The 18,147-nt window shown below is 35.8% G+C and overlaps 3 protein-coding genes across 5 annotated transcripts; all 3 read left to right on the top strand.

Annotated features, from left to right (window-relative positions):
• Positions 1–27: 27 nt before the first annotated feature.
• On the top strand, positions 28–9,379 carry LOC110826570 (transcription initiation factor TFIID subunit 10). 3 transcript variants are annotated; one of them, XM_022057321.2, is made up of 4 exons: positions 28–181; positions 7,061–7,263; positions 8,324–8,388; positions 9,153–9,379. In XM_022057321.2, the coding sequence occupies exons 2-4, from the start codon at positions 7,099–7,101 to the stop codon at positions 9,355–9,357; spliced, it is 435 nt and encodes a 144-aa protein (XP_021913013.1). In that variant the 5' UTR covers positions 28–181; positions 7,061–7,098; the 3' UTR covers positions 9,358–9,379. The 3 variants fall into 3 exon arrangements, with proteins under 3 accessions (XP_021913013.1, XP_021913014.1, XP_021913015.1); XM_022057322.2 differs by lacking the exon at positions 28–181 and adding an exon at positions 192–514; XM_022057323.2 differs by lacking the exon at positions 28–181 and adding an exon at positions 3,461–4,404.
• Positions 514–3,304, top strand: LOC110826567 (chloride intracellular channel protein 2). The gene is made up of 3 exons (XM_022057317.2): positions 514–875; positions 1,247–1,449; positions 1,913–3,304. The coding sequence occupies exons 1-3, from the start codon at positions 535–537 to the stop codon at positions 2,146–2,148; spliced, it is 780 nt and encodes a 259-aa protein (XP_021913009.2). The 5' UTR covers positions 514–534; the 3' UTR covers positions 2,149–3,304.
• A 145-nt stretch (positions 9,380–9,524) lies between the features above and the next one.
• Ugalt (UDP-galactose transporter) lies at positions 9,525–17,800 on the top strand. The gene has a single exon (XM_022057315.2). It carries the CDS (start codon positions 12,434–12,436, stop codon positions 13,424–13,426), a length of 993 nt encoding a protein of 330 aa, XP_021913007.1. The 5' UTR covers positions 9,525–12,433; the 3' UTR covers positions 13,427–17,800.
• The last annotated feature ends 347 nt before the right edge of the window (positions 17,801–18,147 follow it).

The raw sequence follows: 18,147 nt of genomic DNA on the forward strand, positions 1-18,147 counted from the left end.
TATCGAATTTTCCAACGATTACTAAATATTTACTATCCATCTAATTATTGCGTATTTGGAATGCTCATGAGAATGCATCTTGCGTGGTTTATTTTTCATGAGCTGTGAATCGACGGAGGAACTGAATTTAATATGTTAGTTCCGGTCAGAATAGTAGAAGCCGGATGCGATCACATTACGGGTAAGTGGTTTTGTGTTACTGGTGTCTTGCTTAATTTATTGAGGAAGAATATTGGAAGTATGTGTCTTTCCTGCTATGCTTTAAGATGATAAATTGTATACTAGACGTTTGCGTGGCCCAACTATTTTTAGCCGTTGAACTGGTTTTGCGTATAAATAGCCTAACAGTACGTCATCTGCATAACGTCCAGCCAGTACTTATTGAGAGAGAAAGTTTGATCTCTCATATAGTAAGTGTTTAATAAGTGTAAAGTGCAAGAAAATCAACGTATAACATTATACTTTCGGGACGATGTGAAGCAACACACACGGTGGAAGACTGAAACTTTTGGAGGTACCAAGATTTCGAGAAAAATGAGTCAGTCTCCTACTAATATAAGTATATTTGTGAAGGCGGGCAAAGATGGTAAAAGTCTGGGCGCGTGCCCTCAGAGTCAGCGTGTTCTCATGTTAGCTGAACTAAAGTTTGCAGCAAAGGTATTACCACAATTCAAGACTATTCCCGTGAATGTATCAAGATCACCCGAAGCTTTCCGTCGTTTAGGTTTAAGACTAAGAGTTCCAGCTTTGTACTTAGGTTTAGGTGAAGACCCAGTTGATGTGGCTGATGATATTGTTTCACTGTTGGAATCTCGTTTTCCTGGCGGAATTTTGCAACAGAACGAAGAAGACCCAGAAGCAGAACTAGTAACCAGGTAGGCTACATCACATACATTTAAAGAAGCATTTGTGCTTATTTTAAGTGAAGTTTGTATGTAAGTAGAATGATGGAAATATGCCACTCTTGCCTCCTTTAAATATCTTAACTCTTTAATGCCCAGTGCCTTAACAATCTGTGGGTCACCATTTAGCCCACTTTGTATATTTATGGGCTTTATATGATTCTCAGCACAAATAATGACTGTTTCCTCAAACAGCATTGACCAGTTTTTCTTGAAAATGCAGAAGTGTTTTATTTTCTTTGTGGAGGAACTTAGTCTTGAAATGTTATTTAGGTGAACCTGACTTCAAAAGGGTTAATGATGTATGTTTTCTGTAATGCGTTTTTCTGCTGCTTGTTCGACAGGGATTTCTTCTCACGGTTTTGCTTCTATGTACGTGATGTTTCAAAGGATGCAAGCCATTTGGAGTCTGAACTTCGTCGTATTGACTGCTACCTGAAAAATACAAGTAACAATGTGTTTCTTTGTGGTCCTGCACCATCGTTTTTGGATTGCGAAGTGTTGCCGAAGCTACACCAAGTTCGCGTTGCTGCTGCTGGTATCAAAGGTTTGTTTTAAAGATTATGGGTCCCACAGTGTGCCAATCCTAACTGTTACTGTTGAGTACAAATTTAAATCACCAGTGTGTAGTAAAGCTGGATGCAGTTTAATATTGGACTTTGACTGGCTCGTACAATTTTTCATAATAAAAATATCACAGGAACTATTATACTGAAATCAATTTAAAAACAGCCTGATTTTAAATAAAATGGAAATCGCAAAATGGATTATATTCTGTGGAATTAATATCGTATGCTTGAAAACTGGATTAACCTGACCCTGATTATGAGTTCCCAGTACCAGTTTCAGTGAAATCCATTCAGTATTTGCAGAGATTGTGTGAGTGAACAGATGGAGATGTGAACTGTGTCCATTTCATACAAACTGTACAGAATTTGTAAATAGGATAAGGCTCAGACAAATGCGGTGGTCCAATTATCGGTGAAGTGGAGTTATTAATTTTTTCGTAGGTTACGAGATCCCAGCTAACTTGACTGGATTGTGGCGGTACCTCCATGCTGCTTATTCAGAACCATCGTTTGTTCATACCTGCCCATCAGATGCTGAAATCTTGCTGCACTGGTTTGATCACATTGGAGAGTCATCTGCGAACATCCGCAAGCAGCAGCACCAAGTTTTGAATGGAAAGATGCCGCACTATTCATTTAGTGTGCCAGTGTTTGCAAAACCAGTGATACTTGAGTAGCAGCACTAAATCTGCAGTGTAGAATTTTGCGTGAAAAATACTTTTCTTTCTAGTGTTTAATTCTATGATTCTGTTAATCCCTCACTTAAAAATCAAATTCTTATGCCCTTTTAAATGCATTTTTTTGGAATTCATCCCTTGTGTGATTTTTCCTGTCCTTTGAGACACTCATTTATCCACGCAGTCACACGGTATTTTACTAATTACTTCCCTTCTGAAACAGAACCGTGCAAGTCGAAAAGACTGCAGAAAATTGCAGATGTGGCATTTCTCTACTATGTACTGTTTTTGCACAAAACCACTGGTCCGAGTGGCTCTGCTCTGTGAAACAGTGAGTAGAAGATTGAAGTGGCTTTTGCACCTTAAGCTACAGGCATACCTCGGAGATATTGCGGGTTCGGTGCCAGACCACCGCAATAAAGCGAGTCACAATAATTTTTTGGTTTCCCAGTGCATATAAAAGTTATGTTTACGCTACACTGTAGTCTATTAAGTGCGCAATAGCATTATGTCTAAAAAAACATTGCGAGAATATCCAAAAAGTGACACAAAGACACGAAGTGAGCACATGCTGTTGGAAAAATGGCGCTGATAGACTTGCTCGACGCAGGGTTGCCACAAACGTTCAATTTGTAAAAAAAAAAAAACGCAATATATGCGAAGTGCAGTAAAACGAGGTATGCCTGTATTTGTTTTAAGATTGTGCTGTTTACCTCTTGAACAGGATTTATTGCAGAAAATGGGAGAAAGCAAAATTTAAATTCACGTAGAATAACAGTTTCTAACATGTATTGAATTTTTGTATCTGAATTATGTAACGTCGTCTTTCTGTTCTTATTTGGCCTCAGTATTTGGGGATTTGCTATCCACTCTTGACTAGAGCTTAGACTGTTCGTATGCCTGCATCTCTGAATATTTCTAGACCACATGACATTGGTCTTGAATGACTCATTATGTCCCTGTCGTAAAATATCCCATTGCTTTTCATATCACATGAAACTAAAATATTGATAGGGTATTTAACATGTTTAGGACATATTTTATTGGATTTGTTATTTATTATTCACTGTAATACAGACTTTACAAAATGCCTTACTTTATCTTGGGCATTTTTGGATCATAACGATTATAAAATACATACTCTATCCACACTGAATTGTGTTTTGTGTTTGTATATGCCCATTTAAGTTGTGTGTATTTTTAAAGGACTCGAATTTATAACTTGAATTGTAAAAAAGTACAGCAAAAGTGGCATATTTTCACCATCTTTATTAAGTGGCCAGTACAGCAAAAAATGAGTTAGAAATGTACCAAAGAATTGGCTGATATGGTAATCAAAATATATTGTGTTGATGTGCCGACTTTCAACTTCTTATCGGTATAATTCATTTGTAATTAAAGATTTACACATGTTTTATGAATAACGTAATGCTTTCCAGCACGTGTGTTCCGCCACTTACATAAAAATCTCATTGTGGGTAAGTTCAAAGAATCGATGTTTTGATTTAATTTTCTCAGATTCTGCGTACTTTGCGAAACATTTTCCAGGACTTGTCCTTTCATAGATCACAGTTTGGTAGGTACCGAGTATAATCTTATGTTTCTGGGATTGGGTTTGTCAGGCATTTGTGAATACACTAATGAACCTCCAAGTTCCATGAAAGGTGAGTAATACTTTTTTCAAACGGAGTGACAATTAGCTTCTGAGGAAGGACGCTGATCCTTGGTGTTGGTTATATTCAGAATATAAAAATTCTCAGCGTTCATTTACTATAGTGTCAAATACAAGCTTGTTTTAATACCAGAGCTGTAGATTAAGTGTTGGGAGGTCCTTGTGGTATTTACATCTCCACGTCCATCTGTACGTAGATCTTCCAGGGGATCTCTTCGCTTTAGGCTTTTGAAACAAAATTTTCCATATATTTTTCTTCTCTCCCATACTTGCTACACGTCCCACCCACCTCATCCTCCTTGATTTAATCATCCTAATAATATTTGGTGAAAGTACAAATTATGTAGATCCTTGTTAGTTTTTGACGTAAATACGTCTATATGGAAGGGTCAGTGTCATTCCGCAAAAAAGTGTAACGAAAAAGCGACAGAAAAATGTTTAAGATGGTTACCTAGGAAACGTCATCTGTTTACTCTAATTGTTACGTCATCTGTTTACTTGGCATTGTTGTGTTACATTACTTTCGTTATTGTGGCAAGAGCTGAGCTGTGAATCGTTTGTGGAAGAAGTGCGTCGTGGACTAGGTAATTTTGTGCTTGTAAAAACTGTAGGTTATGTTACCTAGGAAACGTCATCTGTTTACTCGGTATTGTTGTGTTATATTACTGCCGTCAACAATCCGCTTTCGTAACAAGATGGATGACATTGAAGATAACATTACATTACATTACAGAGACGTAAATATAAATTAAATACAGAGACGTATTTACGTCAGATTCTCCGGAACCGTGGTTCCACCGTCAACTATTTTTCTTATACACATTTGGCATCGTCCAGCTTGGACTTAAATTCCAATCTGTCTTGTTTACCTGGACCTTCTTGATGGTGTATTCTAAAACAAATTTGAAAAGCAGTGGCGATGAGCATTTTTTTGTTTCAGACTATTCTGAATAGAAATACATCAGACAAATGTTTACCTGTGTGCAGGATTTGTTTAGACACACTGTACTCTGATGAACTAGTTTTATCAGTGCTTTGAATTCAGTGATAATGTTATATATTACTACCATCCTGACTGATTAATAGTTGATGTTTATAAATAGGTGTTAGTCTCTGTTGTCTGATGGACGTTATGCTTTATATAATGCACACATTTCATTTTAAATATATCCCACATTGCAAATTCTTGTTGCTGTGTGGTCTAGGGATGCTGAAACAGGCTGTGGGTTTAAAGTCTTCTAAGAGCTTGGATGTTCATCTGTATTGTTCTGTACAATGATCTGGCCCCCTCCCCCCAATCCATTCAGGGAGTTCAAACGCTTATCAGTACAAGGTTCAATTTTATTCATAACATTACAAAGTGAGGTTGCAGTGGCGTAGAACACAGCTGGAAAACATCAGTTAAGTCTGTATTGTATACGTTAGTAGAAACTGTTGTACAAAGTTTGTTGGCATTGTTAATATTGTGTTCACACACCAAAGATTTTATAAAATATTTAGTGTTACTCATATACATATATAACATATGCCAAAAATGCTCAGGTCATGACTTGGTTGAGATACTGTGTCACTTGTCCGCAGAAGAAGACAACGCTGACAGTAGTAAAAAATACAGAATAACTTTTGTGAGAATTAAACATTGCCGAAAGTACAGTTTATTTTTTGTAATAGTGTTTCAAAGTTTCAGCCTTTTGAAAAGCAGAAATAGGAACATTTCAGTTCTTTAATAATAATACTCCACTGGAGTGAGGTCCTTCATTGAGGGAAAGTAGATGCACTCTACTGCGGAACCAGAAAAAATGCATGTATAGCTCCCGGGGCCTTTTGGTTATTACAGATTTCATTCTTTTATCCTCGGCAGGTGATAACGAATACTTTTATGTACTGTGTTGAGCTCACATCTGTGTAAGATATTTTTGGCGTTCGTGTGTATGTATATGATGTTTTAAGTATTCTTTTGTTAAACATTTTCTGTACGTTAATATTCATGTCTCATGCATATCAGCACTCTTGAGTGATTTTTGGAAGGTGCACAGATAGACCCACAAAATTCAGGTGTATATTTCTACTACACATTTGTTTGAAACTTGCAGCAACAAATTTCCTCGTGTTAAAAAAGAAACACTAAAAGTGTGGATTTGAAATTTGGATTGACAGATACGAAACTTAGGAGCTGTAATATGGATGCAGGAATGAACATGATTAAAAGTTTGTATCTTAAGGAAATGCATGTATGATTATTTTATTTTTTGTACATTTCATTTTTAAGTGTTATTTTTTGTGTCAGAATTACTTAGTAATAAAACAGATTGTGGGTTGAAGTTTTTTTATAAGCTGTGTATAACACACGGATAATGTGTGTATAATCTCCAAGTTGCTTGTAACTTCAAATTCTCTTTCTTCCTCCATTGAGGAGGTGACCACTCCAAGTGACTTATTTTTTTCATTCTTTTACTCACTCCCTCCTTATCCTCATCATTTTTATTACATATTTCATACTCATCATGTCAACTCGTTAAATGCTAAATGATATCTACGGCATATGAAGAATAATCTTGAAACTAGCAATTCCTTTAGGGGAATTATCACAGTGCCATTGCAGTTCTCCATGGTGGAGGACTGAAAACATGTGAAATGTGTGGTTACAGGGCCCAAGAGTAATGTGACATATTTATCAGGTTTTATAAAGGCTGTTCCTTCATTAGGCCTTTAATATCCCAAGTGAAGTTCTCCAAATTATTTTAAGATTCCTCTGGAAGAATAAAACAATACAACATCCCTAATCTAGTTTTTTTTTCACGTATGATACACGTATAGTGTGCTGTTTCAATTTAGAACTTGTGACTTGTAACAACAAATATTTCAAGTCTGGTTTAAATACAATGCCTGATTGGTATTTTTTGTGTGTGAGACAGAGAATGTAAAAGATGCGTAGTGCAATGTGATGCTTCAACATAGAATTACTTGATCGAGCTGTATCACTGTAATAAAACACATGACCTTGAGTGCACAGATGTTTAAAATATGTCATCACATTGTCCCACACTCCATCTGTGTGCGCAGATCTGGAAGCCATGTCCGAACAGCGTAGCAGTTGAGCTATATACCAAATATTTCTTCCACTTCTTAAATTATTGTTTGTTTAGGTTAGGTTAGGTTAACAATTTGCCACTTCCAGTATTGATCTTCAAGCTAAGATTGTTTTGCTTATAATCTACACATTCTTTTCCTTCATCACAGACATTTGTGACGAGCGACCTGCAAGTTGCCAGTGAAGGATGAATTCTTCAAACATGAACATTGGAGATGGGAATCACCATGCTTTAGATGCTTCTCCCATTTCAACTAATAATGAGTTAGGATTATCAGGTGCAGGGGATGGAAGGACAGCTGGACAACCCTTGTCTGACTTTCTGCAACAGCTGGAGGACTACATCCCCACAGTAAGAAGTCTAGGCAGTTGATATACATAGCCCCATTTGCTACAAATTACAATTTAAATAATCAGTCACTGGACTAGTACACTTTTGAAAATATGCCCCTTTGCTTGTGGACAAAAGTCAACAATTCTGATTCAGAAGTGGAAGCTATCTAAATCTTCATCATAAAAAAACACCACCTAACTAACTAACGTTTGATGCATGCGGGGTCCACAGTGGCCGTGTGGTCGCTGGGACCGTGGGTTCGAATCCCACTCAAGCCATGGATGTCTGTCCGCGTTTTTCTGTGTTGTGCTGTCCTGTGTACAGGTAGAGGCCTTGCGACGGGGCGATCACTCGTCCAAGGAGTCCTACCGAATGTCTATAGATCAAGCCAACGAAAAGTTGGGACCCGCAGTGCTCAGGCACTTGAAGAACGGGTTGTTCCCAGTATCCCAGTTGGATGTGTGCATATTTAGTCCAGATGTGGCTAAAATATGACTGTGAAAACTTGGCTCCGCATTGTAATTTCAAGGTAGCCTAGCCATTAGGTATCTTCAGTCTGAAAGGTAATTGCTGCTTTATTCTCAGCAGATCAGAAATCACAATTTAAGCTTATTTTTGTTTCTTATCCATTTTACTTATAAAGTATTGCATGTCATTTAACTGTCTGTAAAAGTTAATGAAGATGGTTGTGTCTTGTAAGTTGAGGCAGTATGTTCCTCTGAAATGTCTGTCAGACCGCATGCACAACATTATAGAAGACAATCATCTTTATGTTCATCACAGTGAGAATCTGAAATTTCATATGTGAAAATTAACATTCAGTGGAGATGTTTTTGAAGAAATTGTTACTATACGAGAGTTTTCAGAATATTAAGGGTGGAAATTCAAACTTGAAGGCTTTACTGGTATGATTGATAAATGAATGTGAAATACAATGGTGAGTACTTTATCTGTCTAAATGAGGAGGATGTACAGACAGAATTGGTACTCAATTCTGAAGGTTTCTGACAATAGTGTAATTGGATCCAGGTAGAATTAATACTGTATGTGGATTATAGCTTGTTTTTTCCCCCCCCAGATCCCAGATGCAGTCACCGCCTTCCATCTGCAGTCAGCTGGATTTGAAACGTCAGATCCAAGGATGTATGTATTCATTAGAAAATGGTATTCATTCATTCTTATGTTTGGTGAAACTTTATTTGTATGGTTTTAAAGTACCCCATAAGTAAGTTATGGAAAGAGTTTATGGTGCTTCCTTCTGAATAGGAATCATTATAGAACATAGTGCAAAACATATTATTGCAACATTATAATTTACGGACTTTAAATATCTGAAAATTGTCATATATGAGGATGGAGCGCGGCAGTTGAGAATACTGTGTCATGACCTCGTTAGAGGTGTAGGATAAGGTATCACTTATTTGGATTGTAAGCATTAGTGCAACTAAAAAATATGGTGTATCAGATTCCATTCTATCCAAGCAAGATCAGTGTGCTCTGATTAAGTTTTTGGGTTCGGAGGGGTGTCGGCCACTGGAGATTCATCAGCAGATGCATGTCATTTATAGCAGTGCTTTTGTTGAAAACAACAGTGAAAAACTGACGTAGCTGTGTGCGGTGTAAGGTACTGAAGCATCACACAAACATCATACATCTTTATTACATTCCATTGATCCATTCGTTAGTCAGATGACATTAGGATGGGGAATGAGTCATAATAATACAATACATGTTATACAAATACAATTTATACTATTATAAAGATTTCACAGTACCAAATATTTTGAAGTCTGATGATTTCAGAGATTTAACATGCGGATGGGCATATTAACCTCTCCACTATGTGATTATTTTGTGCGGTTTGTGCACAAAATCCATAAAAACCTGTGAACTTGTCGTATGCGCAGAATTCGTCTGGTGTCACTGGCTGCTCAGAAATTTGTATCAGATGTTGCTAATGATGCTCTGCAGCACTGTAAGACGAGGGGAGCCTCTCAGATAAGCAAGACAAGCAAGGGGAAGGATCGTCGATACACCCTCACCATGGAAGACTTGACGCCTGCCCTTGCTGAGTACGGAATCACCGTGAAGAAGCCGCACTATTTTGTATGAAAATAAACTATATAAAAACTTACTGTGTTGTTCATAATTCTATTGTTATGTGTCAAAGTAATTTTTGCGACGATGAGAAAGGAACTTGCAGAAACTTTAATACCATGCAATTGTAACCTTTTTTTTCACATCAGTAGCGTTTCCTCCATGTTTACCATGGAAGAAAGAACTATAGAACGAAAGTGACATAAAAATTAATAACATTTTTCAACAAGGCATAATTTTTTCAATTTTTAGAACCGTGTAACCTCAGTCTCCCATTTTCTTGTTTCAAAATGAGAATTTATAGTCGCCAGTTGTTACCATTTAGATCTCATAAATAAAGCCAGGATAATACTTGTAATACAGTTTTGTTGTCTGTTTTTATATTTATAATGGTGTCTGCGAAATTTGGACAAAAATTGCGAGATGACACGTAACATTGCTTTGTAAGGAATATATATATGCGGTGATTCGTGATTTTCTCCACCTATGAGTTATGCGACCTTGACGTGGTGGTGAAGCTTGTGTTTCAATGACCTACCAACCTATACTGGCAGGGCTGCAAAAGCTGGGCAGGTTGGTGGCGAGAAACCACACGAAGAAGCAACCCATCAGTCCTCCAGGATTGCTGGGGGTTGATCGTGAGGCTAATGACCCCACATCATAAAACCTAATTATGGCAAAACCCCGAGGGAGGCCATGACACGACTTGGGCTGTAGCGGCACTGGATGGATGGATTCATGACTTTGTACTGTAACTGTAGAATCTTATTCCTGAGGTCATTCTCAGTCACAAGTGTCAACATAAACATAGATCCAGTCTCCATGGTTACAGATTTATCAATATCTGAATGTTTAAAAAATTATGATAGGGAAACAAGTATGTAGGTAAAGTTTTTATTGCTTAATTTACAATGAATTTTCAAAATGATCACTTCGAGCCTCAGGAACATCCTGGCACTTCTGAATTGTGCGCATGTATCATGCAGCATCCAGAGTGCAACAGAGCGTTGCGGAATGTGCTTCCATTTTTTGCTGTTACCCCAGATTTTTCAAGTGCCCCCACAGACAAACATTTAGGGGGTTGAGATCTGGAGATTAGGTGATCAATCCAGGGAGGTGATTGAGGTATGAGAATTGTGCCCATGTTCACGTGACATCTGTAACTTGGAATGACTTCAGAATGAAGTTCCTCAAGTTAACATTTTGTCGTGTATCATCCTGTATGTATTCTTTCGAAACAATAATGCACACTTATTTCTCATCCCTCTTGATTATCTTTTGATATTCTACCATCATTTGTGTGATCTGTCATAACCTCAGCAGTTAATACTGCGTTATTAAATAAGAGAACCAGTAAGTATTCTGTCTGCTTAATTTCAATGAGTATTGTAATTTTATTATAGGTGTAACAACTGTACTCTGCACCTAATGTTAGTATTATTAGATTGAGAATGATGATGTGGCATGTATGGGGGACAAGGGAGATCCATGGAAGGTTTCTTAGGAAACCTAAATGCGTAAGGGAGGATCAAGTAAAAGGCAGTGTTATTCCAGTGACCAATCATCATAGGTAACGCTCCTCACATTCTTACTTTGCTATAATAGGATAGAACTTTAGATACATAGCAGTCAGCTAATGTGAAAACCTTGAACTCTCCATCCATGTTTACTTAACAGTTTTCACATTTCTAGCATGGTTTTTATAATCAGTATTGTTATTAACAAATAAAAGCTGCAGATAAAACCTGTGCTAACATGTGGGACATATTTCTAAGTCTTTTGCAGGTACTGACTTTGTTGCTTGACAGGGCATTGGTCAGATTAACCAGATTCTTTGATTATGACTCCTACTGACACAGGTCCCTGGACAGTCACCTTGAACTTTACAATGTGGGACTTCGTTAAAGATTCATCCTATGCCAAACAGCATGAAATGCCAGATGTCCCATGCAGTAAGAGAATGAGGACTTGCAGAGCACCTGTAAGAAACCTATTTGGTATATCTCACAAAAAAAAGTATGGGAATCAACATTTAGTCTACCAAGAAATTGCAAATTGAAGTAATTAAATTATGAATAGATTTGTACCTTGTATTCTTACAACATGGCATTTTTCAAAATTGTTTTGGTACACTCCATCTCACAAAAACAAAATATGGAATGGGTAATAGGCCATTTTCTTAGAAAATATCACCACCAGGTACATTTGAATCCACTCCCCCTCTTACTTAAATGTGAAATCTGATACGTATCTAAATAATTTGAACTCAATGTTACGGAACCAAGATTTGGTTGCGACCATCAGTGAATATTCAATGAATTATAAAATTTTAAAATTGTCCCAAGCACCTAGGTACCCATAGGCATGTTCGTTGGTGGTTCCTGGTGTAGACATAGCGAAGTCTTGATTCAGTATACTACCAGTCTCGACAGATTTAGTGCTCAATTGTATACATTTTTCGTTATTTTTCTCAGACTTTCCGGGAAGATGTATAAGCGCATTCTTTCGTTTAGGTTGTAGTAATTTACTGCATTTTGTTTTAACTGTGAACATTATCCCTGTTGATCGCACACGTATATCAGAGAGTGTGTTACGTTTGGAGTATAGTCTTAAACCGTGTGTTCTTCAGAGCTACCGTACTAATTATTTCATAACTTATTATGTTATATTAATATTATTATAATTTGTATGAAAATAAATGGGTAATGCAAAGTTGATACCGTTACGTTGTACGTGTCAATGACTCCACCGTGTCTCTAACCTCTCTGGACAATTTTGCATTTCGCGGCTATCATGGTATAGTCCATTATTAGTGTAAATAAATTTTCTGAATTAAAAACTTATTGTTAGCTGACCTATGACAATGTTATAATTATGTAGCAAGAATGACAGACAAATGCTATAAATGCGTGCAATGTCAAATACTCCGACTGTTTGTTTGGCAGCGATGATGTCATTTTTTAAGTGGAACAAGTGCGAGTTCAGGTGTCTATGTGGCCAAAACATACTAGTTTGAACACGGTATGTGTGGTATCTTTGAAAGCTGTGAATAGAATTGTTACAATTGAATACAGAGAGGAAATCTTGTGTCATGGATTCACAAAGGAAAATGATACTGTTAAAATATACGAGTCTTGTAACACTGACATTGCAAAACGCTGTTTTAGGATTAAGTATGAGGTATGCCCGTACGCGATCGGGGGACATGTTCATGTCTTCGACAGCGGTTGTGATGTCAGAAGTTGTGAAGCTCTTGACTTGCCTTTTGTTCGTGTATCAAGAAGAAGGTACCATTGCAAGAACAACAGCAGCTCTGCATAACACCATAATAAAAGAGCCAATGGACACTCTGAAAGTTTGTGTACCGTCGTTTGTGTACATAATTCAGAATAACTTGTTGTATGTCTCGGCTTCTCATCTGGATGCAGCCACATACCAAGTAACCTATCAGCTGAAAATTCTCACAACAGCCATGTTCACTGTATTGATTCTACGCCGCAGTCTCCAACACTTTCAGTGGGGAGCTTTGGTAATTCTTCTTACTGGTGTTGTGATGGTACAGTTAGCTCATACTGACATGCCCTACTTGCCTTCTGGTTTTGAACAGAATCGGTTGCTAGGGTTTGGTGCTGCACTTTCTGCTTGTGTTCTGTCAGGTTTCGCTGGAATATACTTTGAGAAAATATTGAAAGGCTCAGACATTTCAGTGTGGATGAGGAATGTGCAGCTAAGTTTTCTGTCACTCCCATTTGGACTCTTCACTTGCCTTATGTATGATGGAACTAGAATTCACAGTAATGGATTCTTTTTTGGTTATGATGTCTTTGTATGGTATCTTGTCACCTTGCAGGCTGGAGGAGGCCTAGTGGTTGCATTGGTTGTGAAGTATGCTGACAATATTCTGAAGGGCTTTGCCACATCTTTGGCAATTGTTATCTCATGTGTTGCATCCATATACCTGTTTGACTTTCATATCACTCTTCAGTTTGTGCTAGGTGCTTCCCTTGTTATATGCTCAATTTTCATGTACAATTATAAACCAGCAACACGAGAAAGTCAGACCATGCAGAATCAGAAGGTGTGACATGAAGCTTCTGTATGTATCTTCCAGTGCCATAACACCTGTGTGCAAGAAAATCAACATTTGATATGATATAGGCTGTGAATGGATCTATCAGTGACTAATATTTATTGTTATCATTACTGTGTTATTCATTCATGCATTTTTATGGCCAGTATTTCAACATACATTGATATTTGATATGTCATAATTAAATGTAAAAGCACGCATTCTGCATCCTTGGCTTAGGTCTATGAAGATTGTATGGAATGTAAATAAATTCTGTTTTATAACAAAGTTTTAAGAAAGTAATTATTGAATACAACATAGATAAGATATTAAAGTGAAAAATAACTGTGTATGATTTGAAGTTTTCACAGCGGTGAGTATGAAGATTTCTGTCTTCTGGGTTGTTGCGCTGTGTAGTCTGGTCGATGTTAACCAACGTTTCAGAGGTCATACTGCCTCCGTCATCAGAGCCTGAAAAATCTGAAAAATAACTAACTACCTTCTTAGAATTGATTACATATACATGTAAAAAGAAACATGTTAGTATGCACTATAATAAAGCACAAAAGTGAAATGTATTAAACAAAGAAAACAATGGTTCCAAAATTGAGCTGGCATCTATAGGAATATAAGCAAAATCAAAAACAAGAAGGAACAGAAATGTGTGCCATAGGACTTGTGTAGTGAATTTACCAAACTGGTAAGTACTCCAATCAGGGTGAATGAATTAGAGTTGAATGGCAAGATTTGAGTGAGACATATCAATTTTTTTAAGCAACATGCCTTCAGATTTATTTTTAAAAAAATGGTAGAGTACTTTCTAAATGTGAATACAGTAGAATCAGAATTTATACATGCTGTACTACGGTAAATAAAAATAACTCATTAAATGATACATCAAATTAATCAGTTATTAAATAAAATAACTCATTAACTTTTCCAGCCAGATCACATGCGATGACTTCCCTGAAAACTTTGTGGTAACTTTTGTTTCAACTGGTGTAAAGTCTGATGATTCAACTAGATTATATGGGAATGGGTTTTAGCACAGACTCCAAGACTAAGGTCTTTCATCACAACCTTGTGCTTGCTTCTTCTACAGGCTGGCAGAAAAGAGGAAAGGAGAGGATGGGTATTTTCATCTTGTGGGTTCAGTGATGTTATTTTCTTTTGAGTTATCACGAACTGTGGCTTGTGTTTCACTGTTTTGATCCACATATTTACATTTACTGTTAATATCTTTTACTTTGTGTAAGTAAACAGTTTTCAACTTTGGAACCTTTCAAACCAGATCATCATTTAACTTACATATTTTTTATTCAGCTGCCATATATGAAAATAAATCAAGAATAGAATATAATTTATTTGCATTCCATAGATCCTTCTTAGTTCAAAGCCAAGGATGTAGAATATGTAATAATTCGACAGATTAAATACAAAGTTTTAACAGCTATTTAGAGACATATCTGATATAGTACAGTATTACAGTAAAGTAATTACATCAAGGAATCATCACCGTCATTGTACGTATTTATAATAACTGAGAATTATTGTTTAAAGTAATTTTTTCTACTGTGTAGAAGGAATGAGATAAGAAGTGCTCTTTTAGTGCTGGCTTAAATATTTTTATGTAATGATTTAAACTTTCTATGGTAGAAAGAAGATTATTGAATTATTCAATTCCAGTGTAATAAACTAATTCTTGGTATTTGCTGAGGTTAGTGTTTGGCACATGAGGGTTATGCCTTCATTTTGTATTTAAGTTGTGTACATCTGAAATTTTTACATGTTGTAATGCAAATATGAATTTGCTAGCTAGTGGGAGAATATTATGCTTTTTAAATAATTGTCTACAAGGTTCTCTCCTTTTAAAAGTACCATTATTTTAACGAATTTATTTTGGTCATAAAATACTTTTTTGGGTCTGTTAAATTTCCCCAGAATACTATTCCCACAACGCATAATGGAATGGAAGTAATCAAAGTAGATTGATTTTAAGGTTTTTATTTTTGTGATTGGTGCTATTGTCCTCATAGCAAAACATCCTGAACTTAGTTTAGGGATAATGAATTGAGAATGTGTTTTACAATATAAGTTATTATCAATTTTTATGCCAAGAAATTTAGTTGTTTATACTTGTCAGTCGTCGTTTTATTATACACAGTGTTCAGATTAACACAAGTTTTGTTGTTACTACAAAATTTCTTGATTGTTTTGTTAAAATTTAATGTGAGTTTATTGGCTTTAAACTATTTGTTAAAGCTAGTAAAGACATAATTCATAATAATAATTTGTGGATGTGAAATAATATCACTAGTATCACCAGCAAAGAGTAGAGGTTTAGACTGAGGGTTGATGGTTGCAGGCAGATCATTGGCATTTATGAGAAATAGCAGAGGACCAGCTGTACCTTGAATTCCATAAAAACTTAGTTTTGTCAGTAGTAATTCATGATTACACTATAAAATGCAAGATATTAAACCAACATGCACAATGTTATTAAGAGCACATAAGTTTTAATTTGTATAAATGAATAGGGTTTTTATCTGTTGAGAGATTTTTTCAAAGTCTTTGCTGCAAAGATGATGTTTGAGTTTAAGAAGTCGCTTTCTCTCTTATACACAACATAATGAAATATTTTAGAGAATTCTGTTTGTAATGAAATGGTTCGTGTTTTTCCCCCTTTTTTATAGAGGTCTCACTTTTGAATATTTAAGGTGTTCTCAGAAAACTGCTATTGTCATTGATTGATTGCACAGGTAACTTAAGGGAACAACAATATAGTCTGTGTAGCTTTTGAGTGATTTTGTTGATATTCCATCATAACCACATGAATGTTTGATTTGAGAAAGATTACATGAGAATGGGGTTTTGCCACGACCCTTGGACTTAAATTTTTCATCACAACCAAGTTGTTTGCCTGCACTGTTAGACTTTTGTACCTCAATAGTGTCGCTGGCTGTATGTATTGATTTTATATAAATATCTTATACAATATTTAATTTACAAGTACAGTTTTATGTTAAAACATTAGTTATCCTTAATTTTTCAGCATTGTGGTGCCATCTTCAGGTTTACGTCATTATGTATTAAACTGTTAAAGCTTACAAATAATAATTGAAGTTCTGAAATTGTATATACATTTCTATCAACATGCTATTTATAACTTTTTGTTCCATTGTAACTTCCTGTTTTAAATAACTCCTGGGCAGCATATTAGTTACTCCATCACTCTTCTGATACTTTACGCTGTTCATTTGATGTAATTATTTATGCTGCCTATTTTAAGTTTCTATCTAATGCATTATTTATAACTTCCTAGTTATACTGTAAATTAAAACATATGAGTTTCAGTTAAAAACCTTCCTGTCTTGAGCACTAGTAATTCAGATTATTATGCTGAAAACTATATTATATCTGCAGCCACTGACAGCACATCCAAGCAAAAATACCAAGATGAAAATAATTGAAATTGGGCCGCAACAGTAATTACAACAAATGAACACTGTCTATAATGTACACTATTATAAAGCTGTACGCTACTGTAGACCATCACAACGGTGTATTAGGAGTTATCCAGTTTTATATAATAAGCTGCCAGGCAGGTTTTTAAAAAAGGATAATTGAAGCTCATATGTTAGATTAATGGCTGGTGTTAAACCTAGGAATTCATGTAGAAGTCTGTTTAAGAGATTAGAGATCTTAGCTCTTCCATGTGAATACATATTCTCGTTAATGAAATTTATTGTAAATAACCAAGAACTCTTTCAAACTAATTCTGCTGTATACAGCGTCAACACAAGGAATAAAAATCAGCTTCATAGACCAGTTGCCAACCTCTCATGTTTTCGGAAGAGTGCATATTATGCAGGGATCAACATTTTCAACAGTCTCACAAGTATTGTAAATAAAAAGGCACAATTTAAACCAGCATCAAAAAGATACTTAATTACACACTCCTTTTACTCTGTCGATGATTTTCTAATGTTTACAAGTAAGTCGTAATTTATCTATTGTATGTAATGGGTGGATTTATTTGTAACTTATCATTTCTTTAGGTGAACCCTTTGTTTGTATTATGTGATATTTATATAATAGTATGACTTGTATTTGTATAACATGTATTATATTATTATGACTTATTCCACATCCTATTGTCATCTGACTAACTTATGGATCCATGGAATGTAATAAAGATGTATGTATGTATGAAAATGGCATAATTGTGTTGAAATGTGTAGGATAACGGGGGTTTTAAAATGTAACTGTAATTTAATATGTAACATACTGCATTGAAATGTAATGTAATATATATGGTTATGGTATATTAATATTTAAATCATATACAGTAACACTGAGTTAAACTGCCAAATAAAAGGGGTGACTGTACGCTGTGTATTCTTCTCTACACCACCATATCTTTGGAATTAATATCCAAGGAAATGTTTATTCAAGATATATTAGGTTATATGAATGCTTACAATATTTATAAATATTGTTCTTCAGCATTCTATTTAATAGCAAGTTATGAAATGCATGCATAGCATAACAGTTCTGGTGCATTTGCTCTGTTATTGCTACCAGATTTTTAATTTGTATGTCACCCCGTTTCATCCACCTTGGAAATGGTGACTGCAATGTTTGCCGAAATATTTGTTGCCGCCAAATATAAGACGCGGCTTTCGCAAAAACGAAAATTATGCTTTGAACTCCAGCCGCGATAACCTACGTACAAG

Source organism: Zootermopsis nevadensis, unplaced genomic scaffold (genome assembly GCF_977971745.1).
Source record: "Zootermopsis nevadensis isolate Lab colony 2312 unplaced genomic scaffold, Znev_1.0 Znev_ptg000016l, whole genome shotgun sequence".
Lineage (NCBI taxonomy): Eukaryota > Metazoa > Arthropoda > Insecta > Blattodea > Termopsidae > Zootermopsis > Zootermopsis nevadensis.